Here is a 24,133-nt window from a genome sequence, read left to right on the forward strand (position 1 = left end):
GAAATGCTGACTTCATCAGGCCTCTTCCTTGATCTCTTCTCCCTTGCTCCCCCTGCCCCCCGTGGACCCTCTGCTAGCTCCTCCAGTCTCCCCGTGTGGCTCCTGGCCCCATCCCCTCCTCTCTTTCCTCCACCTTCATTTCCTTGGTGATTCATGCACCTGATGCCTTTAGATACCGTCTGATGACCCCCATATTTCACCTGCAGCCCAGGTCTTCCTCCTGGACCCCATGTGCACCCAGACACCCTCCTGTCCTCTGCTCTGGGAGTCTACGAAGTACTGTCAAATTAACATATCCAAATCACTCTGGACATCCCCTGCAGACCTGTTCCTGCATTTTAATTGCAGGTGATGTCAACTTCCAGGTTCTCAGGCCAATAAGTTTGGGGTCATCCTCGACGTATTGTCTCACCTCCACTTCACCAGCAAATCTCGTTGGCTCTTCCTTCAAAATAGCTGCAGAGTCTGTTCTTTCTCACCATCCCTAGTTCCCATCTCTACTGAGTGGTCCCCACACCACTTTTACCCTGTCCCCCTTGCAGTCTCCTTCCCACACAGTGGCCAGAGTAAGCCTTTTAAAAAGTAATTCACAGGGACTTCCCTGGTGGTACTGTGGTTAAGAATCTGCCTTGCAATGAAGGAGATGAGGGTTCAGTCCTTAATCAGGGAACTAAGATTCCACATGTGGCCGAGCAAATAAATCTACCTGCCACAACTAGAGAATCAGAGCACCGCCTCAGAAGGTCTTGTGTGATGCAACATAGACCCTGCCTGTGTGCAGCAACTAAGACCCGAAGCAGCCAAATAAATAAACAAAATAATTACATTGTCCCATATTTTTGCTCCAAATGAGTTTCCTGTTCTACTCACTTTAACGGGGGGCTTCCCTGGTGGCTCAGATGGTAAAAGTGCAGGAGCCTGCAATGCAGGAGACTGAGATTTGATCCCTGGGTTGGGAAGATCCCCAGAGAAGGGAATGGCTACCACTCCAGTATCCTTGCCTGGAGAACCCCATGGACAGAGCAGCCTGGCAGGCTACAGTCCATGGGGTCGAAAGCAGTAGGATACAACTGAAGACTAAACACTTTCACTCACTTTAAAACAGCAAGTCTTTAAGAGCCTAGATCTGTCCTACCATTTTCTGTCCTCAACTCCCACTTTCTCCCCCTTGACCGCTCTGCTTGAGCACTGAAGTCCTGCATGTGGCTCAGACAGGTGTAGCCCAGTCCTACCCCAGGGCCCTTCCCTATTCCCATGGCCTGGAACATTGTTGTTCTCAGATGGCCACATGATATGCGGCTCATGCCTTCCATGCTGACTACCTGTACAGAGCACATCTATATATAGTCAACATCACCCTCCAAAGTGTATTTTGATGGCACTTGTCATCACCGGTGTAAACTGAGGTTTTGTCTATTTTTATATCACCAGTATCTTGACCAGTACCTGGCACATCCTAGGTGCTCAATAAATATTGTTGAATGAACAAGGGAATGACATGACTCCCTTGTTTAAAGCCCTCATTGTGTCCTCATGGTTATTAAAGTGACGTGAAGTGAAAGTCACTCAGTCCTGTCCGACTCTTTGTGACCCCATGGGTTATACAGTCCATGGAGTTCTCTAGGCCAGAATACTGGAGTGGGTAACCGTTCCCTTCTCCAGGGGATCTTCCTAACCCAGGAATTGAACCCAGGTCTCCCGCATTGCAGGTGGATTCTTTACCAGCTGAGCAACAAAGAAAAACCAAGAATGCTGGAGTGGGTAGCCTATCCCTTCTCCAGCAGATCCTCCCAACCCAGGAATCGAACCAGGGTCTCCTGCGTTGCAGGAGGATTTTTTACCAATGGAGCTATCAGGATTACTAAAGGATAATCCAGATTTATTGATGTGGTGATGCGATCCAATCCTGTTGATCTCTCTAGTCTTTGCTAGCTGTGTCCAGGTTTTGAAAACATGTGAGGCGCATCCTCTAGGCCCTGGTTGAGGCTGGTCTCTCACCTGTGCCTTGCTCACCTCTCCTGCAAAGCCCTCCTGATTCTCCTGGGAGGCCTTTGATTCCCACAGTTTATTGTTGTGGAATTGACAAGCGAGGCATTCAGTAACTGTATATAAGAAATGGTTGCATGCATGCACGTATGCTCAGTCGCTCAGTTGTGCCCTACTCTTTGCGACCCCATGGACTATAGCCTGCCTGGCTCCTCTATACATGGGATTTTTTTTTTTTTTTAACAGGCAAGAATACTGGAGTGTTTTGCCATTTCCTCCTCCAGGAGATTTCCCCACCCAGGGACAGAACCTGCATTTCTTGCATCTCCTGCATTGGCTGGCAGATTCTTTACCACCATGCCACTTGGGAATATAAATTCTTGTTGCTGATGTTCAGTCACTAAATCATGTCTGACTCTGCACCCTGTGGACTGCAGCACATCAGGCTTCCCTGTCCTTCACTGTCTCCTGGAGTTTGCTCAAATTCATGTCCACTGAGTCAGAGATACAAATTAAACCTACAACTAACATAGATGAGGGTAAATATAGAATTTTAATTAGAATAAAATTAATCTATCTCTGAGCATATGACACATTTTTTTAACTTTTTCTTGCTGTTTTTATTATTATTATTTGGCCGCACCCCGAGGCATATAGGATTTTAGTTCCCCAACCAGGGATTGAGTCCATGCCCCTGCATTGAAAGCATGACGTCATAACTGCTGGACAACCAGGCAAGTCCTGACCTATGATTTGCACATAAATAGAAATGAGTGGACCCCATGACATCTGAAACATCAGATGGATGTCTGATTCTGAACTTCCACAAACCAACATTGGCCTAAAAAACAGCATGATATAGCAGTATTTGAAGGGCACAAGCACATTCCTATTGGATCATCCTAAATTAGGAGTTAGTCATCGCCAAGAAAGAACTGAACAGGCTTGAAACTTTTGGCAAAGTCACTTCCCATCAATTTCTCCTCATTGAGCTCTCACAACTGGGGACAATCGCTATAAATACTACATTCAAAAGTTCTGCTCACATTATAAAAAGGTAAAGATGGAGCAGAGAGGGTCAACTTAGATCAGCTTCAAAACAAGGACTAAAAGGAGGTTTTTGACTTGGTGCTCCATGGGCCCAAGTCACCCAAAAAATGTTCTATTAATTGTTTGCTTCTACATGACACAAAAGCAATATCCTTCTGGTTAACAAAGGGGATTTGCAACTAATAGAAGCAGTCCCACTCGTGATGGTCAAACCAGTCAATACTAAAGGAAATCAACCCTAAATATTCATTGGAAGGACTGATGCTGAAGCTGACGCTCCAATCCTTTGGCCACTTGATGTGAAGAGCTGACTCATTGGAAAAGACCCTGATGCTGGGAAAGATTGAGGGCAGGAGGAGAAGGGAGTGACAAAGGATGAGATGGTTGGATGGTGTCACTGACTCAATGGACATGAGTTTGAGCAAGCTCTGGGAGATAATGAAGGACAGGAAAGCCTGATGTGCAGCAGTCCAAGGGGTCACAAAGAGTCAGACACGACTTAGCGACTGAACAACAACAACAACATGGGTTATGAAAGGTGGTCGTTGTTCATACGTGTTCATGACTGTGAAGTCGTGATGCCCAGCACAGGGACTGTTAGGACTGAGTGACGTGCTTGGGACATTTCTGGGACAAGGTGACATTGTCATTGACAGTCTGTTGAAGGAAAGAGGCTAATTTTCTTTTAAGCTTAAGCTTGAGTAGTAACTTAATTAGGCCAGGCTGTAAAAATCATCACTAATAACTGTCAGAAGTACCCCTGAGTCACCAGAGAATGACAAGCTTGGCAGACAGCCTCCTCCACAGCGGAGAGGAGCAGTCTGGTGTTTCCCCGTCTCTAAAAGCCCTCAAGGGTGTCAACAAGCCCCTAGTCTGAGCCTGAATGCTTCTCATCTCTTGGAAGGAATTTACTCCATGGGTTCCTACATATACACACACAGGCATGTAAGCACACACACACCATGCATATATACTGTGTAATACACATATACTATGTAATACATATGTACTGTATATACTTTTTACATACATATTTTACATCTATGTGCAAAATAGCATTTTAAGAAAAGAAAAAAATCTTGTACCCTCACACAACTACTTTGAATTTTATATTATATATTTTTATATAAATTTCTTATCCAGAGTCACCTTTTTTACATAGTGTCAATCATCTTATATTTGAATTCTTTAAACTGGGAAAGGACATCAAGGCTGTATTTTGTCACCCTGCTTATTTAACTTACAGGCAGAGTATATCATGCAAAATGCCAAGCTGGATGAAGCAGTAGCTGGAATCAAGACTGTCAGGAGAAATATCAATAACTTCAGATATACAGATGATACCACCCTTATGACAGAAAGTGAAGAAGAACTAAAGAGCTTCTTGATGAAGGTGAAAGAGGAGAGTGAAAAAGCTGGCTTACAACTCAGCATTCAAAAACTGAAGATCATGGCATCCGGTCCCATCACTTCATGGCAAGTAGATGGGGGAAACAGTGGAAACAGTGACAGACTTTATTTTTCTGGGCTCCAAAATCACTGCAGATGGTGACTGAAGCCATGAAATTAAAAAGATGCTTGCCCCTTGGAAGAAAAGTTATGACAAACCTAGGCTCAGAGGCTTAGTTGTGTCTGACTCTTTGTGACCCCATGAACTATACAGTCCATGGAATTCTCTAGGCCAGAATACTGGAGTGGGTAACCTTTCCCTTCTCCAGGTGATCTTCCAAACCCAGAGATCAAACCCAGGTCTCCCATATTGCAGGTGGATTCTTTACCAGCTGAGCCACAAGGGAAGCCCACAAACCTAGACAGCATATTAAAAAACAGAGACATTACTTGGCCGACAAACGTCTGTCTAGTCAAAGCTTTGGTTTTTCCAACAGTCATGTATGGATGTGAGAGTTGGACCATAAAGAAAGCTGAACACCAAAGAATTGATGCTTTTGAACTGTGGTGTTAGAGAAGACTCTTGAGAGTCCCTTGGACTGCAAGGAGATCAAACCAGTCAATCCTAAAGGAAATCAGTCCTGAATATTCATTAGAAGGACTGATGCTGAAGCTGTAGCTCCAATACTTTGGCCACCTGATGCAAAGAACTGACTCACTGGGAAAGACCCCGATTGCTGGGAAAGATTGAAGGCAGGAGGAGAAGGGGATGACAGAGGATGAAATGGTTGGATGGCATCACGTACTCAATGGACATGAGTTTGATCAAGCTCCGGGAGTTGGTGATGGACAGGGAAGCCTGGCATGCTGCAGTCCATGGGATAACAAAGAGTCGGACACAACTGAGCGACTGAACAACAATATTACTGTATTGCCCAATTCCTATAATCTTTTAGTTACTATTTTAATGATTTCTAAAATCTCATGTTTATAACCTCTTTTGGCTACTAACTCAGTCACTTGTGTTGGGCATTTGGGCCAGAAATGGGGGCATGCAGGTTGAGTTATGGGGCTTCCCTGGTGGCTCAGTGGTAGAGAACCCACCTGCCAACACAGGAGAAGCAGATTCGATTCCTGGGTCGGGAAGATCATCTGGAAGAGGAAATGGCAACCCACTCCAGTCTTCTTACCTGGGAGACCCCATGGCTCCCAGAGAAGCCTGGAGGGCTATAGTCCATGGGGTTGCAAAAGAGTCGGACACAACTTAGTGACTGAACAACAACAGGTTGAGTTATGCTGTGGATATGTTTGCTTTGAAAAAGCAAACAAAAGTCCTAGCATTAGCTAGGATTTTGTTTTAGTTCTTGAGTTTTTTTTTTTTTTTAAAGATTTTAATTAGTTGCCAAGGGGAAATCATGGATAACCCTTAAAATCAGATTTATAACATTCAAGCTTGGCCCCTAGCAGCTGCAGTCCACCCTCCATTAGAGAGAACACATGTTCTCCACTTTGTTGCAGATACCACCACTCCCTGTCGTCATTCTCTAAGCCAGCATCGCTCATCTACATTATCACATCTTGATTCCTAGATGCACTTGAGTTTGCAACCTTTGGTTTAATCTCTTTCCCACTCTAGGCAATTGTTTGCTTCTGTTGTATTATTTCCTTAGGGTATATCTCTGAAATAAGCTTCATGGGTACAATTACATTTTTACTCTTGCTATAATACACTCCATTTGGGATGTCTGTTAAGGTCACTGTCCTCTTTTTTGGGAATAACTGTCCTAGATCCTCTCCTGTAAGGGAGCTCAGCAAAAGCCCAGCTTTCCCACCGTCCCCCACCCAGGGAGATTCTGCTTCCTGCTACTGCAAAGTTCTTTCTCATTCTGGAAGCTACCCTGTGACTTCCAAATACACTTTATTTTCTTAAGCTGGATCTAAGTGGTTTCTGGTGGCCCCATTCTACATGTTGGTTTCTTTTTTAAAATACTTTATTTATTTAGTTAGTTATGCTGGGCCTTGGTAGCAGCATGTAGAATCTTTAGTTTCGGCATGCAAACTCTTAGTTGCCACATGTGGAATTTAGTTCCCTGACCAGGGATCAAACCTGGGCCCCATGCATTGGGAGCATGGAGTCTTAGCCACTGGACCAACAGGGAAGACCCTGAAATGTGCCCATTTTAAGTGTACAGTTTGATGAGTTTAGATCAATGTATGTATCCATGTAACCATTGCCTTGATCAAGATACAGAACAGTGTCATAGCCCCCAGAAGTTCCCTGGTCTCCTTAAGTCTATCTTCCATCTCCCACTGAACTCTTATTTTGTTTTGTTTTAAAAACTAATCTCTTGGTCAAATTCCTATTTTTAAAATTTATTTTTAATTGGAGGATAATTGCTTTACAATGTGGTGCTGGTTTCTGCTGTACAACAGCAGAATCAACTATAAGTATACCTATTTTTTGATGCCACGGATTTGTTTTTACCTGTTCTAGAACTTCATTTAAATGGAATCATGCAACATGTACTCTTCTGGGTCTGGCTTATTTCACTCGGCATAGTTTTTGAGATTCATCCGCCTTGTCTTTATCAGTAGTTCCTTTGCATTGCTGAGTGGCAGTCCATCGTGTGATGTTGTTGTCTCAATCGTGGCCGACTGTGCAATCCCATAGACTGTAGCCCACCAGGTTCCTCTGTTCATGGAATTTTCTAGGCCAAAATACTGGAGTGGGTTGCCATTTTCTCCTCCAGGGGATCTTCCTCACCCAGGGATTGAACCCGAGTCTCCTGCATTGCCCGTGGATTCTTAACCGTGTGAACCACCAGGGAAGCTTATGGTGTGATGTGGCACAGTTTATTTAACCAGGCTCCTATTGACAGACATCTGAGTTATTTACAGGTATTAACAGCAGTGAACACTCGTATACAAGCGTCTGTTGAATGTATGTTTTCATGTCACTTAGGCGTACACTTTGGACAGGGATTTCTGGGTTGCGTAGTTTGTGCTCAGACGCTCAGTTATGTTGACTCTGTGCGACGCCATGGACTGCAGCCCACCAGGCTCCCCTGTCCATGGAATTCTCCAGGCAAGAATACTGGAGTGAGTTGCCATTTCCTCCTCCAGGGGATCTTCCCAACCCAGGGACTGAACCAGAGTCTCTTGAGTCTTCCTGCACTAGCAGGAGGATTATTTACCAGGTGGATTATTCCGCCACCCAGAAAGCCCTGTTTCATAATGTAGTACATGTTTGACTTCAGAAAGTCTCAAGTTGTTTTCCCGAGAGATTGCACCATTTTACATTCCAGTCCCTTATATGAGAGGCCCACGCTCCGTACCTTTGTAACACTTGGAATTATCGATCTTTCCGATTGCAGGAGTTGTGGTGGGTATGTAGTTGCATGTCATTGTGATTTTAATTTGCATTTCTCTTATAACTAATGATGCTGCTTTTTTCAAGTCCTAATTAGCAGCCTGAATAGAATATCTTCTCATGTGAAGAATCTATTCATTTTGATTATCCTTTTATTTGGGTTGCTGGCTTTTTGAGTTGTGGCTGTTTATACCATCTGGGAGAAGTCTTTGGTCTGGCATAGGTTTTGTGAATATGTTCTTGCAGCTGTGGCTGGCATTTTCATTTTCCTAATAGTATCTTTCAAAGAGCAGATGTTTCTAATTTTGATGATGTCCAACTCATCCATTTTTTTCTAATATGGCTGGTGTCATGTCTAGGAAATATTTGCCTGCCTTCAGTTTGTGAAGGTGTTCATGTGTTCTTTTCTCTAGTAATTCCTTAGTTTTAACCTTATGTTCAGGTCAATACAGGGTTTGGGGCTTTAAAAAATTTTTTTTATTTATTTGGCTGTGCTGGGTCTTCGTTGTGAAACGTGGGATCTGTGATCTTTGTTGCAACATGTGGGGTCTAGTTCCCTGACCAGAGATCAGACATGGGCCCCCTGCATTGGGAGCTCCAGGTCTTAGCTACTAGACCCCAGAGAAGTCCCCAATACAGAGTTTTGAGCAAAGAGTTGGTATGACATAATGTATGTGTTAATAGCATCATTGAGCTGTTTTGAGATGAGACTGGTGGGCTGAATTTAGCCTTGAGGACGTTAGCAAGGAGGATACGGTGATGATTCAAGCTGAGAGCAGCCAGGCAAAGTGGGGCTTCTGTGAAATACTGGGAATATAGGCGAGGTTTTCAGGCTTTTTCTTCATCTTCCTTAATGAATAATATCCAACTTTAAGGAAAATTATTTCCCTTCTCTGAAGACCCCTGTGCTTGTAGTTTAACATGAGACCAAGTGTATGTATAGAACTTGCCTTGAGATTGAATTTTTGCTGTGAATTTATCTTCATTTTTTAAAAGTAAATAATCTGTTTTGACTTTAATTTCATGCCTTGTCATTCCTCAGGCATTGTTGTTCAGTCACTAAGTTGTGTCAGACTCTTTGTAGCCCTATGGATTGCAGTACACCAGGCTTCCTGGTCCTTCATTATCTCCCTGAGCTTGCTCAAACTCATGTCCATTGAGTCAGTGATGGCATCCAACCATCTCATCCTTTGTCTCCCCCTTCTCCTCTTGCCTCCAATCTTTCCCAGCATCAGGGTCTTTTCCAATGAGGTGGCTGTTTGCCTCAGGTGGCCAAAGTATTGGAGCTTCAGCTTCAGCATCAGTCCTCCCAATGAATACTTAGGGTTGATTTCCTTTAGGAAATCTTCAGGCATGAAGCCCCAAAGAAAATATGACAGTTCATCTATTCATTCACAAAAGATTAAAAAAGAAAATCAACACATTTCACGCAGTGCTCCACAATACTTCTGCTGGGTAAGACTCATAAATCCATGTCCCTGTCTTGGACACTTCAACTCCTGTCTGATCCTTTCTTTAACTAGAGATTTATTGCTCTCAATTACTCCTTTTTGCCAGATTTATAAACGTAACTGTTCTTTATTTAATACCTATTTTGTACACTAGGCAACAAGACAGTAAATTTATTGTCTATGAGTTGCTACTTTGAAAAATTACATCAATGCAGAGTGATTGCTTTTCAGCCTTCCTAGCCAATAAATTCATTTCTTTTTTTTTTTGTAGGGGATGATATGAGGTCATAGGATAATATATATAATCGCTGATTACAGAATTAGAAGAAGCAAGTTGCAGGCAACTGCTCTAACACTGGACTCTACCCCCTAGAAGGAGCAAGTTGGAAGAAGCTAAGAAGGAAGACTTCTATCTCCTGCCAATCATGTATAAGCTGGTCTCCTGCTGTTTGCTTTTCATAGGATCCTTAAATCCGCTCCTGTCTCTTCCTGTCCTTGACTCCAGGCAAGAGTCCCTGCAGCTCTTAGGTAAGATGATTTTTTTCCCCTTATGTTAGTCTTGAACAAGTCTTCAAGGGTCTTAAATGCAAAGTTAAAGATGAAAATTCTCTCTTAAAGGAGTCTTGTTAATAGTCCCAGCTATGAAAAGAATTCTGAGGATTCTTAAGGCATGTCTCAGAGTCAAGAATGGATACAGTTTTTTCCTTTCTAAAATATAAAAGTAGAAGGGGAACATTGCTTATTTAACGTGACTTCTGTAATTCTGAGTTATTTTGGTCAGTCTTTTTTTTTCTGTTTTGAAAATAGCACTAAATTTAAAACACCATTGCTTTTAGTCTTTATTTTAAGTGAACTGGTTGTTCCAATTATAGATTAAAGTATTTTGATTTTATCTTATATTATTTTAAGTTAAAAGGCAATCATCTGACATGTGTTACATGAAAAAAAAATGTTTTTTAAAATATAAAAAAGTAACCAGCTGGGACTAGAGTAGACACAGATTTCCAAGTTCATTTTATCTTTTCCTTCTGGTTTATGTTTCATTCAGTTCAATTCTAAGTTGAATTTTTTAAAGTGTATCAATCAAGGAGATACTTATTGTGCTTTTAGCTCTTCATTTAACTTAAGAAATGAAAAGGTTGGGGAAAAAAAGAAAAGAAAAAGTTGATGTTTGGGGATTGTGTTCATAAACATTTTAACTGGATTTTAACTTGTCTTTAATTGTGAATACTTTTAGACATTTTTTTTAAATAAAGGAAATAAAACTCTGGTAAGCCAGTAATTTTATAATTTCTAGTCCATAAGTTTCTCCAAAGCAGCTTTCTTTTTTTTTTTTTTATTGATAATTTAAATTTTATTTTATTTTTAAACTTTACATAATTGTATTAGTTTTGCCAAAGCAGCTTTCTGATAATAGTCAAGCACTAATTCGTGCACAATTAATCACTTTCCAGAGTCACTGAACTCAGAAGTGGCAGTCATCTTAATGGTTAAAATGAGCATTAACTTTATCGAATCTCTGCTATTAAAAAAAAAAAAAAAAAACTTTGAAAAGCATAAGGTGAAACGAAGAATGAATATTCAGATATTACTGACATCCTCAAAAAATTACATGTCATTATTATGATTTTTTAAAAACTTGAGTGAGTGTAGCATCCCCTTTCCAATTCTTAATAGGTGGCAGCTTATCTTAGCATTTTTGCCTGAATTTTTTCCTACTTACTTGTTTCTCCATAAATGATCCTTCCCTGGTGGCTGAGCAATGCAAGAGACTCTGGTTCAATCCCTGGGTTGGGAAGGTCCCCTGGAAAAAGAAATGGCAATCTGCTCCAGTATTCTTGCTTGAAAAATTCCATGGACAGAGGAGTCTGGTGGGTCGCAGAAGAATCGGACATGACTTGGCAACTGTAAACAAACAACAAAACAAATGATCCTTCATGACAAAAATATTGATATGTAGCCAAACTTTGTAGACTTTCATTAACATTCTTCAGAAGTACCATGAAGCCTTCATGATGGCTTGCTTTTTATTCTGCAATCAAGGTTGGAGCTGAGGGTTTGAAAGCCTTAGTGAAGCAGGCACTCCCTGCTTCACTGCTTTTACAGGACTCCCTGGGGGCTCTGATCACCACAAGGCAGAAACCTGCCAAGAGAACAATCTGGGCCCAGTATCACTCACCAGCCCTCACACTCACCTTTCGCACACCTGACACAAACTTACCATGCATCTTCTATGCTACCAAGCTGACCAAATTACACACTGAAAATGTTGCTATCAACTTGTTCAAAGAATATTGTAAAGCTGACTTGTTTCTGATCATTGTATCTAAATCTTAGAGGCCAGAGAAGAGGTGATGTTATCCTATTTGCTTTAGGTGTGTGTGAGTGAGTCACTCAGTTGTGTCCAACTGTTTGTCATCACCATGGATATTAGCCCACCAGTCTCCTCTGTCCATGGGATTCTCCAGGCAAGAATACTGGAGTGGTCACCATTCCCTTCTCCAGGGGATCTTCCTGACCCAGGGATCAAGCCTGGGTCTTCTGCATTGCAGGCAGATTCTTTATTGTCTGAACCACCAGGTCGGAAGAACATAAACAAGCCCGTCTTTTAGAAAACCACTCCTTTACTTTTCCTCTCACTCCAATTTCGCCACCCCTATATCTAAAAGCAAAAGGCAAATGATAGCAGTAGGTAAACAGAGATGAAGAAGAATCACTTTGTAAGTGGAAATGTTTTTTCACTGATCCTGTGGCTCAGCCCAATCCTTTTTTTTTTTTTTTTTGATTTTTAACATTTTAAATTTCTTTACTTTTTGGATCACATGGGATCTTAGTTCCCCGACCAGGCATTGAACCCACACCCTCTGCAGTGGAAGTGTGAAGTCTTAAGCATTAGACCACCAGGGAAGTCCCAGCCCTACCTTCTTATTCAGGGTGGTGAGCATCCAGCAAGGCTGTGCAGGCAGGAGGAGTCAGGATGAGAACCATGCCTCATGATTTCCTGTTCTGCTGGCTTGCAAATTGGACTGTAGCGTTCCCACTTCTCTGTTAAAATACTGCTAATGACAAACCATGAACTCAGTATTTGAAATCTGTCTAGTATTAGCTTCCTGTTCCTGGTGCATGCTCATGCTCAGTCACTCAGTTGTGTCCCACTCTTTGTGACCCCATGAGCCTCCTCTGTCCATGGGATTTCCCAGGCAACAATACTGGAGTGGGTTGCCATTTCCTCCTCCAGGGGATCTTCTCAACCCAGGGATTGAACCTGTTTCTCCCGCATTACAGGCAAATTCTTAACCACTGAGCCCCCTGGGAAGCCCCTCCCTGTCCCTGGTACCTCCCTAAAGACAATGGGGAACAGAACTGAAGCAGGAGCTGTCACTAATATCAATCATTGCTCTGTGTAGCACCTGAAGATGTCAGATCAACTCTGGATGAGCTGGAAAGAGCATCTCTTCTGCAGATGCTGCCAGAGATGTCAGGCGCAGAGACAGGAGAGGGTCTTAGGAACACAGGTAAAATGACTCGTGTTTACAGGCTGTCTGATTTCTTTGCTACTGAATTTACTCTGAGTGATCACACTCTCCCCTCCTGCATACAGTCTTCCTCTGCCATCTTCTGTCTCCTTTTTCTCAGCAACTCCTTGCAAGCATCCTTCTCTGCTTGGCCCCTCAGCATATTTGTTCTCTGTATGATTTGGGGGGTGGGAGGCAAGGGGAGGGAAGAAGAGCATTATCCCAGTTTTCAATAAGTACAATTTACAATGCTGGCTTCCCTCTTAGATGAGTTAATCTATCTGTATCTCAAATCCTTAAACCAGTACACAGGAATGATTAAAAAACAAAATTCCCATCGCATGGGGTTATTGAGAAGATTCAATGAGGAAATGCAAGTAAAATGTTCATCACAAACACAAAATAACCCATGTCAGCTTTTACTCTTTTCTCAGTGACAGCGTTCCTCCTAGCACAGATACAAATGCTCAGAACATTCTGGAGTCTTTTAATAAATTTGGTTTTGTAGAAAGAAATTCATGTGTGATAAAGTATTGTTGACAAACTACTGAACTGCTAACTCACTGAGGAAGATGCAGTGCCCTTTGTGAACTCTGGGGGCTAGAAAAGAGCCAGGTGCTTGCCTGTCCTCCATCAAATAAATATCACTGCGGTGTGAAGAAAGGAAAACCAGAAACTAGACATGATTTAGTAATATTCTGTGTGTTTTAAATAAGACAAAGATAAAATGGAAATAATAGATCTGATGATGAATGGTTTCAAAATACTGTTTTCCAGATCCCATTACCAACATTTTTTACCCAAGAGGAAACATGAGAAAGGTAAGTAGGTCCTATATGAGAGTTAGGATAAAAAAGGTGAACATTTCTATGCCTTGACTTTAGAGGAGCCTCAGTAGGAACCAGTCAAGCCTTCTCAGTACAAATCTTAACACCCAGTATTATTTCAAAGCATTATTTTTTTCCCAAATTTTGATCCATGTAAAATGGGGATACAACAAGAACTTACCTAGTGTTCATCTCTGATAAATGATGATAACAAGTTTTAGAGAATCAAAAATAGATAAAGCCCTTGCCCTCAAGCCTGTCATCCACTTGCGCTGTGTCACTGATTATCTTCACTGGGTCCAAGGACCAGCAGTGCTGGTGTCACACGGAAGCTTGTGAGAAACGCAGACTCACCCCACCCCTCACACCTACTGAATCAAAATCTGCATCTTAACAGGATTCCCCCACGTGGTTTGTATGCACAGTAAAGTTTGAAAAGCACTGTCATATAATATCTAAATGGAAGAAAGGCATGGTCGAAACATTGAGAGGGAATATGTGTGGTAAAGGAGAATATGAAGGAGATAATTTTGGGTGCAAAAGGCAGACTACAATAGGACATGATTAATGAAAATATTAAATGGTTAGAAATGGTGCACAATTAATGGAGGACCTTAACTGCTAAAAGAGAAATCGGTTTTGATCATTATCAACCCCTCAAACTAAACTGAGCTCAGTTGTTCAGTCATGTCTGACTCTTTGGAACCCCATGAGCTGTAGCCCTGCCAGGCTAGTCTGTCCATGGGATTTCCCAGGCAAGAATACTGGAGTAGGGTACCATTTCCTTTCCAGGGAATCTTGCTGGCCTAAGGATCAAACCTGCGTCACTTGCGTTTCCTGGACTGGCAAGTGAATTTTTTACCACTAGCCCCACCTGGAAAGCCCCAAGCTAAATTAGTGTTTCCTAAAGGATTTTCTGTAAGGTCCTTTGAATTACCCTGTAGCTCTTTTGGTAAAGAACCTGCCTGCAATACAGGAGACCCGGGTTCAATTTCTGGGTCAGGAAGATCCCCAGGAGAAGAAAATGGCAACCCACTTCAGTATTCTTGCCTGGAGAATCCCATGGGTAGAGGAGCCTGGTGGGCTACAGTCTATGGGGTCGTAAGAGTCAGACACAACTTAGCGACTAAACCACCAAAGGATTTTCTGTGAATATCAGTCCCATAGAGTCAGTCTACAGGGCTGCCCTGCATTCTAACCCCTCTCCTGTCCTGGCAATTCTTTGTGTATAAAGCCTCCAGGAAACGAGATAAATGTATTTAATTTTAATCAAGAATTTCCCAAATATTTTGACCAGAAACATCTTTTGGTGTAGTGCCCACTAACCTCCTTGTAAAAATATAGCATGAAAGCCCTCAATTCTGAAGATGGCATACACTGCCTGAGGTTCCCAGGTAGGGTAGACCACACAGAAGGGGAGGGTGTGGCTCCTATTACATTAAAAGTTATCACTCAGATATTTATATTCTTCTGAATACAAAGATTATGGTGAAAGACTCTAAAATCATAAAGGTGATTAGTAGAGATGCTCATAAAATCCTAGAATAAAAAGAAAACTAAAGGTCCATGATTAAAGTTAATTTCAAGACAAATAAAAGACCTGATTTACACAGAAGACATTAAATGTACAGAACATGTTACTGAGAGATGAAATAGAAACAGGTAAATGAAGGTTTAGGAAAATTCATGGCAATCACGAGGCTAAATAGACTGGATGGACCACAGGCTGGACACAAGGAGACCTTTCAGAGTCTACATACTGGGTGCTCACTGCAATTCTATCCCATGAAACAGCAAGAAAACCCTTTTTAAAACCCTTTTAAAGGTCCTGTATCTGAGTAAGTTTCATTTGTGTGTGTGTATGGCACTCAATTAATTGATAACCTATTTTTTTAATTTCAGGCCTTCTCTGGGCAAGATCCTAAGCTTTTCCTGAGTGACCTTTTGTCCAGAATTAGGAAACAATCTAAGAAACGTGGACCTTCCTCTGAATGCTTCTGGAAATACTGTGTCTGAAGCAAAATGACCCTCTACTAGTTACCTCCAAGACGACCATCTGAGAAAATGTAAAATAAAGATGCTTGATTTGAAAGCAGTATAGATGAAAAACTAGGCAAGCTAGACCCTGTTCATTATTATTTGGAAAATAAATCCTCTATGTTTTGCAGATACTATGAGTGGTTGTTTTACTTAAAAACGTATCCTGAAAAACAAACAAACAAAAAAAGTACCCTGAAAATCTATACTTTTTCTTTTTAAAAATAATTTTATTTATTTTTGGCTGTTCTGGATCTTCGTTGCTGTGCAGGCTTTTCTCTAGTTGACGTGAGCGGGGCTGCTCTCTAGTCGTGTTGCTCAGGCTTGTCACTGTGGTGGCTTCTCTTGTTGCAGAACACGGACTCTGGGGCACACGGGCTTCAGCTGTGGCTCCCGGGCTCTGGAGCACAGGTTCAGTAGCTGTGGCATGTAGGCTTAGCTTCTCCGTGGTATGAGGGATCTTCCTGGATCAGGGATCAATCCCAGTCCCCTGCATTGACAGGTGAATTCTTTACCACTGAGCTACCAGGGAAGCCCCTATATTTTTTTCTTTCTTTCAATTTATCCTTCAAGAATTATCCAAAAGTTTAAAAGTAAATGAATAAATGAACAGAAGCAAATACGAAGAAGAAAAAGTCGTAACTGCAAATTTTACTTAAATAGTAAAACTCCAAATCATTTGAACTACATTATCAACCCTTACAAATAACAATGTAAGTTATTACTTAAAAAAAAATCCGTATCTAAGCTTGGAAAAAGATCTACAGTGAAGGATGCTGAAAGATAAGGGCTGGAAACAGTCTGAATTTTCCTTAGTTTCTGATGGAAAATGTCCACACGCTCAGATCCCCTCTCCTTAGCTGGCCTGAGTATTGAACTGGTGAAAACTTTAATCTCTGAACACTGAAGTCTGTTCGATCTCAGTTGCTGTGAGTTCAGGCAAGGATCACAATACTGGAAAAAATATCTTCATAATCTGTTCCTTAGAGAAGAAAGCGGAGGTGGGATTTAAATTGTGGAATGGAAGAAATAGCCTGATATGCTAAATTTTTAAAACCACGTGTGTGTGCACATACTAACTTATCCTCTTAATACATTATATCCTCTTAATATATTGACGTAGCTCATCTCTGTATAGAGTATGGAGCATGAGAACCGAATGGCCCATGCTCATGGCAGGAGTGCTTCTCCTGGGAAACCGGGGTTCCCTTTCTTTGCTCTGCCAACCATACCCCCAACTCACAAGGAACGAAGGGTCAGGTCTGCGCCAAATAACCACCGATGGTACTGATCTTACCAACAGCCATCCAGGATCTCTTTTAAATGCAGGTCTGATAAATCTTCCCTTCCCTTATTTAAGGCATCAAGAACATATTGGCAGGGCATGTTGTTTTCAACTTGAAGGATAGATGTGTCATCTCAGGACCAGGCTGGCTGGGAGGATACAGTAGCATCGCTTGATGCTGAAGTTCAACTGAATTCAATCCCCTAACACAGCACTCTGGCACCACAGGCTACAAGAAGTTTATGACGCCAGGAAGAGGTCAGGGTGGATTTCATCATTGCAGTAGAACCCGAAACCCCTCCTGTTTTGTGGCAGACACATGGCGACTGCTCTTGCTGCGCGGGCTCTGGAGTCAGGTCCCTGTGGCCACACAGCTGTGAGCTCTCAAGCAGGTCATCCAACCCCCACCACCCCCGTGTCCTTCTCCGTCAAATGCGAGCAGTGATGCTCAGTATTTCATGGGTGGTTGAGAACATTAAATGAGATAATTCACAGGGAAGCACCAGAACAGTCCCTGTGGGCAGAGCACACACTCCATCAACACTGAGCTCTCTTCCCTTCCTGGGTTGTTTTTCTGTGTGTGTGTGACCGGAGGTGCAGGTGGTTTGAAAGGGGTGATGTTTAACGAATCCTGTTGGCTTCAGGGTCCTGATTTATATTTTAATTCTGAGACTGTTGCCGCTGGGTTCCACAGTCAGCTTTTGTGAAACACAGGTTCACTGTACAGAATCTGAAAGAGTAACTTTGATAGCTAAATTTTATAAATTAGGTGTTAAAATACAACTGCACTCATTTCACATGCTAGCAAGGTAGTGCTCAAAATCTTTCAAGTTAGGTGTCAGCAGTATGTGAACCAAGAACTTCCAGATGTACAAGCTGGATTTAGAAAAAATAGGGGAACCAGAGATCAAATTGCCAACACTTGTTGGATGAAAGAGAAAGCAAAGGGATTCCAGAAAAACATCTACTTCTGTTTCACTGCCTATGCTAAAGCCTTTGACTGTGTGGATCACAACAAATTGTGGAAAATTATTAGAGATGGGACTACCAAACCACCTTACCTGTCTGCTGACCACCTGTCAAACGTAACAGTTAGAACTGGACATGGAACAACAGATTGGTTCAAAATTGGGAAAGGAGTATGTCAAGGCTGTATATTGTCACCCTGCTTATTTAAATTATATGCAGAGTACATCATGTGAAATGCTGGCCTCAGTGAATCACAAGCTGGAACCAAGGTTGCTGGGAGAAAGATCAACAACCTCCAATATGCAGATGATACCACTCTAATGGCAGAAAGTGAAGAGAAACTAAAAAGCCTCTTGATAAAAGTCAAAGAGGAGAGTGAAAAAGCTGGCTTAAAGCTCAACATTCAAAAAACTAAGTCTTAGTCTCATCACTTCATGGCAAATAGAAGGGGAAAAAGTGGAGCAGTGAGAGATTTCCTTTTATTGCGCTCCAAAACACTGCGGACAGTGACTACAGCCATGAAATTAAAAGATACTTGCTCCTTGGAAGGAAAGCTATGACAAACCCTGATACTGTATTAAAAAGCAGAGACATTACTTTGCTGCCAAAGTCCATGGAGTGAAAGCTATGGCTTTCCAGTAGTCATGTATGGATGTGAGAGTTGGACCATAAAGGCTGAGTGCCAAAGAATTGATGCTTTTGAATTGTGGTGCTGGAGATGACTCTTGAGAGTCCCTTGGACAGCAAGAAGATCAAACCAGTCAACCCTAAAGGAAATCAACCCTGAACATTCATTGGAAAGACTGATGCTGAAGATGAAGCGCCAATACTTTGGTGACCTGATGCAAACAGCCGACTCACTGGAAAAGACCCTGATGCTGGGAAAGATTGATGGCAGGAGGGGAAGTGGGTGACAGGGGATGAGATGGTTGGATGGCATCACTGACTCGACGGACATGAGTTTGAGCAAACTCCAGGAGATAGTGAAAGCCCAGTTCTTAAAGGAGGACCAAGTGCCATGTTGTCATTGGGAAGGAGCTCAGACGCAGAGATGACACGGACATGTGTGCAGAATGACCCTAACGTGAGCAGTCTGCAGTGTGTTTCAAACTCAGGAAATACTTCTCAATAATATAAGTGATTTATGTATTTGGGGCAAAGGTTTGTTCATGCAGTGCAAGAAAACTTCTCAAGCTTTACATGTACACCGTTTATTGTTTTTAAAAAAGACACCAGATTAAAATATTAATAACCATTAAAAACAGGGAAATCCACACAATGATAAACTTAGCTGATTCAAAATTTCCATTTGGATTAAATTTACCTTTCGAGTTATGATGAAGTTGCACTTAATTGTAAAATGATTCCATTCACACAGCATGTGTTGTTCATAAATTCTGACCTCTTATCCAACAAAACACAGCCTTTTGGTAACATTTATGTAACCATGGAAACCTGTAGTACACATTTTTATTACTGATTTCTACAGGCATCAATACAAAAAGTTACTAAACTTGAATGACAGTTTACAGTTGGGTGGAGCCCCTGTGGTGGGGAGAGGCCGGCACTGTTGAGCCTTCTCTGCTCATCCCCAGAAGCAGAAGCATCATGGTCATTTCTAAATATACCAGCTCAGCTATTTACCAAAACACCAAAACTATAACTGGTTTTATAGCTCTGCTTACAACAAGCACCAATTTTCAATTGAGCCTAAATGTGTAGTAAGGCAAAGAAACAGTTAACTGTCAAGAAAACAAACATCCAGAAAGAAATCTGAAAGAGGGCTTGGACTAAAAAAGTGCATACACACATGCAGAATGGTCCTCTGACTGCTCCGTGTCATTTCTGATTTACACAAGTTAAAACGGTCATCAGCACAGAAGGCTGCAGTGATTCTATCCATGACAATATCCAGGCTGGTTCACTGTTTAAAATTTGATTTTTCACCAAGGGCAAAAATATCACACAACTTAACCAAAGCAATGAGGGCTTCAGAGATCATTTAACAATCAAGATGGAGCAGAACACGAGAGTTCTCTAAGCCTAAGATAGGAATATGGGCATGAAACGGCTTCAAGTGAGAACATTCTAGAAAAGTCACAGTCATCATTTCAAAGGGGTTCTGACAGTTAAAGAAAGAAGTGCCTTCTGGAAACTACAGCCAGCCCCTGTGATCGAGGTGGGAAGAATCGGGGAGGGTAGAGAACTCTGGATGCAGAACCCACGGGTACAGAGAGCTGGCGAACCTTCCTGTTATAGAAGGGACGTTGAGTGTCCATAGATTTTAGTATCTGCGGCGGTCCTATAACCAACTCCCTGCAGATACCAAGGGCCAACTCTTCTACTTTAGAAAGTAAATCTATGAGGGCTTGAGTCTCAGTATCATGGATAGAAAGGTCGATTCTCCTGATTATGATCATATGATTATAGTATTTTATAAAAAGCTATAAGAAAGGAAGAAGCATTTTCCTAAAAAACACAACAACAAAAGCAGAAAAGTAAGTCAGTTTGTTGCATGTTATTTAAATGAGGAAAGGTTACTGGGCTCTTCATTTTCTTCTATTCCCGGTTCTGACCTGCACGGGTGTGAATAAGACACCATTTCAGATTTGAGAAGGAATCATCAACTCTCTAAGAAGAGGGCTGACTTATCAAGTGAACAACTCATGTGCTACTCAGGAGAACGACTATAGCAGGCCCAGGAAGCCCTGATTTGTGGCAAACTGGGCACCCCCCTTGGCTAGGGCCCTCCCAGAGACCCCTCACCCCTACTTAAGGGCAACACTCACCTTTATTTAGGGGCAAAGAGAAGACAGTGGCCATGAGACCTCTTGCAGGGATGGAGAGACCTCCTTTTGCATAAATTGGTTGAAAAAGAGAAAGAGTGAATTGTTAGTTTTGATAGGACAACATTTAAACACACACATATAAGAACTTATATAACTTTAAAAATGTTTACAATCATTTTAAAATGTAAAAACAGATGAGTCAGAAGATGATTGAGCTAGAAGCTCTTTTGTTTTTAACATTACACATGCAAAAGCTAATTTACACCCTTCAAGGAATAAGCCCACAGTAAGCTGATCGATTTAAAAATATATATATTTATTTATTTTATTTATGGCTGTGTTGGGTCTTGGTTGCTGCATGGGCTCTTCTCCAGTCATGGTGAGTGGGGGCTACTCTCTAGCTGCGGCGCATGGGCTTCTCATTGTGGTGGCTTCTCTCGGTGCGCAGCACAGGCTCTAGGGCATGTGGACTTCAGGTGTTGTGGCTCCTGGCCTCTAGAGCACAGGCTCAATAGTTGTGGCACACAAGCTTAGTTGCTCCACAGCATATGGGATCTTCGTGGATCAGGGATCAAACCCATGTCTCCTGCACTGGCAGGTGAATTCTTCACCACTGAGCCACCAGGGAAGCCCAAGCTGATCTATGTTTAAGAGAAGACTTCCAGGATTTCAGTGGAAGGCAGAAAATCAAAAGGAAAAGCATCTATAAGAATGAACGTCAAAGTTCAACCCTAAAAACCAGGAATTTCCAGGATACCAACGAGCTATATGTTTTCATACTGGTAAATGCTGGAGTGGCCTGTGTTGTGAGAACTCTGGAATGTTGGCACTTAACTGTGGAGGCACATGTCACCATGTGAAGACCAGGCAAGGGCAACGTGCTTATGGAGACTGTCGGGAAAGGTACGTGACCTCTAGTAGGGACTTCTTCAAGTCTCTACTGTGGGGCAGGAGATGATTCAATGTAACAACAGAACAAAACCAATGAGGCTAATGTTTGGGCTTTTTCTTGCTATACTCCTAACTACAATTTATTTGGGGTGACACCTGCAATGAAGTGTACACATACCTTTTTAGAGGCCATCCAGTCTCATTAGAGGACAGCTAATAAACTAGAAGAGTCTATTCGCCAGTTTAAACACATTGGGAAAAAGGAGGAGTGAAAGAGTCTATATACAATGTCTGCTTCAGGAAAAAGATGTCTGCTAAAAAATCAAGAAGGGAAAGCCTTAACATTCAATGACAGCTTCTTGGTCCCTTAAGCTGCAAGGGTTCACAGAGAATCACAGGGAGGAGGAGCAGCCCTACAGGTCTGGAGAGGCAGTGCAGGTCCTTCTTCAGAGTCACTCGGCTGCTGCTTCTGTTGGATCCGGACCATGGTGTCTACAGTATCACCAGCTGAGTCTCTGTGTCCGCAGGTGACACAGCCCTCCCAAGGAGAACAAGAGTAGGTAGGTTAGTTGATGTCAAGTCATCTGCAAAGTTCTAAAGTCAGTAAAATGCCGGCCTAGCAACCTATGTCTAATTCCCCCACATAATTTATTTAATAAGACTATCTATTATTTATTTATACTATATTTAACTATTTATTTAACTAATTTATTTAACTATATTTATTTAATAAGACGATTATACTTCATTCTTCATTATTAGAAGGTAAATGATGGTAATCATTTAAATACTTTTGCTTGAATTGTTCTGGGGCTCATTCTTCATATACTCTACCCACAGAAATCCTACCTCTGGCATGAATCCAACATATTGAGTTTGAACTCTTCTCAAATGTGCATGTGTACTTGACATGCAAATCTTATACTCTCCTCTCCAGTCAAGCATGGATCAAACCACGTGTGTTTATTCCTAACTGACCCATAACATTCCAACTGGTGGAAGAAAAAACCACTTGGAGCCAAAAAGACCTGTATTTAAAATCCGATGAACTGTGTGAACTCACACAGCTGTGTCTCAGTTTATGCAGGGGGCTTGGCTCCTGAGGCTGTGAAAATCTATGGATGCTCACGTCCTTACATAAAATGACGTAGTCCAGTCAGCACTAGAGGGTTCCACATCCTTACCGGGACTGAAATTTGATCCGTGATATACAAGGCCTCACTTTGTTGCTATTGGTAAAGTTGGGGTAATAACACCTCCCACAGAGGAAGTTGTGAGAAGTAAGGTTTCCAGTGGAATAATGCAATGCATGGTGGGCCTTCTGTATCTGCATGCTCCACATCCACAGATTCGACCAACCACAGATCCAAAACATTTGGGGATAAAAATTCCAGAAAGTTCCAAAAGGCACAACTTGAATTTGCCATGCACTGGCAACTATTTACATAGCATGCACGTTGAATTTACAAGTATAAACAGCATTTACAGTGGATTAGGTATTATAAGTAATCTGAAGATGATTTAGGATGTATGGGAGGATTACATAGTGACGTAAAGTGAAAGTGTTGGTCACTCAGTTGTGTCTGACTCTCTGTGACCCCAGGAACTACAGCCCACCAGGCTCCTCTGTCCATGGACTTCTCCAGGCAAGAATACTGGAGTGGATCTTCTCTAGGGGATCTTCCTGACCCAGAGATTGAACCCAGATCTCCTGCACTGCAGGGGGATTCTTTACTGTCTGAACCCCTAGGAAAGCCTCAAGAGGATGTGCACAGGTTACATGCACATATTATGCTGTTTCACATGAGGGGCTTGAACATTCGTGGATTTTGGAAGCCGCTGGAGTCCTGAAACCAATCCCCTGCAGAAGCCAAGGGACAAGGATACAGCCAGAGCCCAGAACACTGCCCAGCACAAAGCCATCAGCACATGACAGCTGTCATTGCTGTGCTTACCTGGGTGTCTATTTCCTGAGGGATCGTCTGGCGCTGAATCCAAGAATGCACGTTGGCTATCTCCTCCCTTTGCCCTGGAGAAAACTGTGGCTGCTGCCATCTCATGCTTTCCAGCTTCTCTACGTCTTCTTTCAGTACAATTTCTTTAACCCTGAAAACAAGGGGACAAACAAAAGCTTCACAGTCCTAAATAAGGCACAGGGTTCTTATCTTGTCATCCAAGACCAACACTTCATTTTGGTTTGTAACATACTTCAAATCTCTCATTAAAGTATGACTTCATATCTCACATTGAAAAAACACAAACTGACTCATTTGTCACATTGGTAAAGCTAGACCTCTTCTTCTTGATGGAAAGCACCTGCATAGAGTTTTAATGAGTCATATGGAAGAAACAGGTTTCCTTTAGGTCTTCTCTTCTTTTCTCTTCTTTTAGAATGAGAAAAAAAAGCCCAGACTCTAAAAATAGTTCATGTACCTGTGAGCCATCTTGGAAAGCCCTGCCTCTCTTTGTTTTCACCTTATGACATATAACATTTGTATCCACTTCCACCACAACCATTGTTTTAAGAAATCACTCACCATTTGACTTCAAATCAATGAATTTGAAAATACATAT

General features: G+C 42.0%; 2 protein-coding genes across 2 annotated transcripts in view; one reads left to right on the forward strand and one right to left on the reverse strand.

Annotated features, from left to right (window-relative positions):
* Nucleotides 1–9,671: 9,671 nt before the first annotated feature.
* Nucleotides 9,672–15,648, forward strand: UTS2 (urotensin 2). Its single transcript, XM_010849938.1, has 4 exons — nt 9,672–9,774; nt 12,654–12,761; nt 13,539–13,580; nt 15,483–15,648. Exons 1-4 carry the CDS (start codon nt 9,672–9,674, stop codon nt 15,602–15,604), a joined length of 375 nt encoding a protein of 124 aa, XP_010848240.1. The 3' UTR covers nt 15,605–15,648.
* Nucleotides 15,649–19,078: 3,430 nt separating this feature from the next.
* Nucleotides 19,079–24,133, reverse strand: part of PER3 (period circadian clock 3) — a 69,454-nt gene continuing 64,399 nt past the window's right edge. Inside the window, 4 exon segments of the mRNA XM_010849939.1 lie at nt 19,079–20,455; nt 20,669–20,731; nt 21,738–22,097; nt 23,515–23,665. Coding sequence (XP_010848241.1) covers nt 21,942–22,097; nt 23,515–23,665 — 307 coding nt within the window. The 3' untranslated portion in view covers nt 19,079–20,455; nt 20,669–20,731; nt 21,738–21,941.

The sequence above is a fragment of the Bison bison genome, unplaced genomic scaffold, assembly GCF_000754665.1.
Source record: "Bison bison bison isolate TAMUID 2011002044 unplaced genomic scaffold, Bison_UMD1.0 scf7180017864289, whole genome shotgun sequence".
Lineage (NCBI taxonomy): Eukaryota > Metazoa > Chordata > Mammalia > Artiodactyla > Bovidae > Bison > Bison bison.

Excerpts from the sequence above, each read along its gene's own strand:
- UTS2 (XM_010849938.1), top strand. The coding sequence starts at position 9,672 with ATGTATAAGCTGGTCTCCTGCTGTTTGCTTTTCATAGGATCCTTAAAT. Across the intron at positions 9,775-12,653 it reads AGAGTCCCTGCAGCTCTTAG|CACCTGAAGATGTCAGATCA; the intron begins GTAAGATGATTT and ends TGCTCTGTGTAG. Across the intron at positions 12,762-13,538 it reads AGAGGGTCTTAGGAACACAG|ATCCCATTACCAACATTTTT; the intron begins GTAAAATGACTC and ends ACTGTTTTCCAG.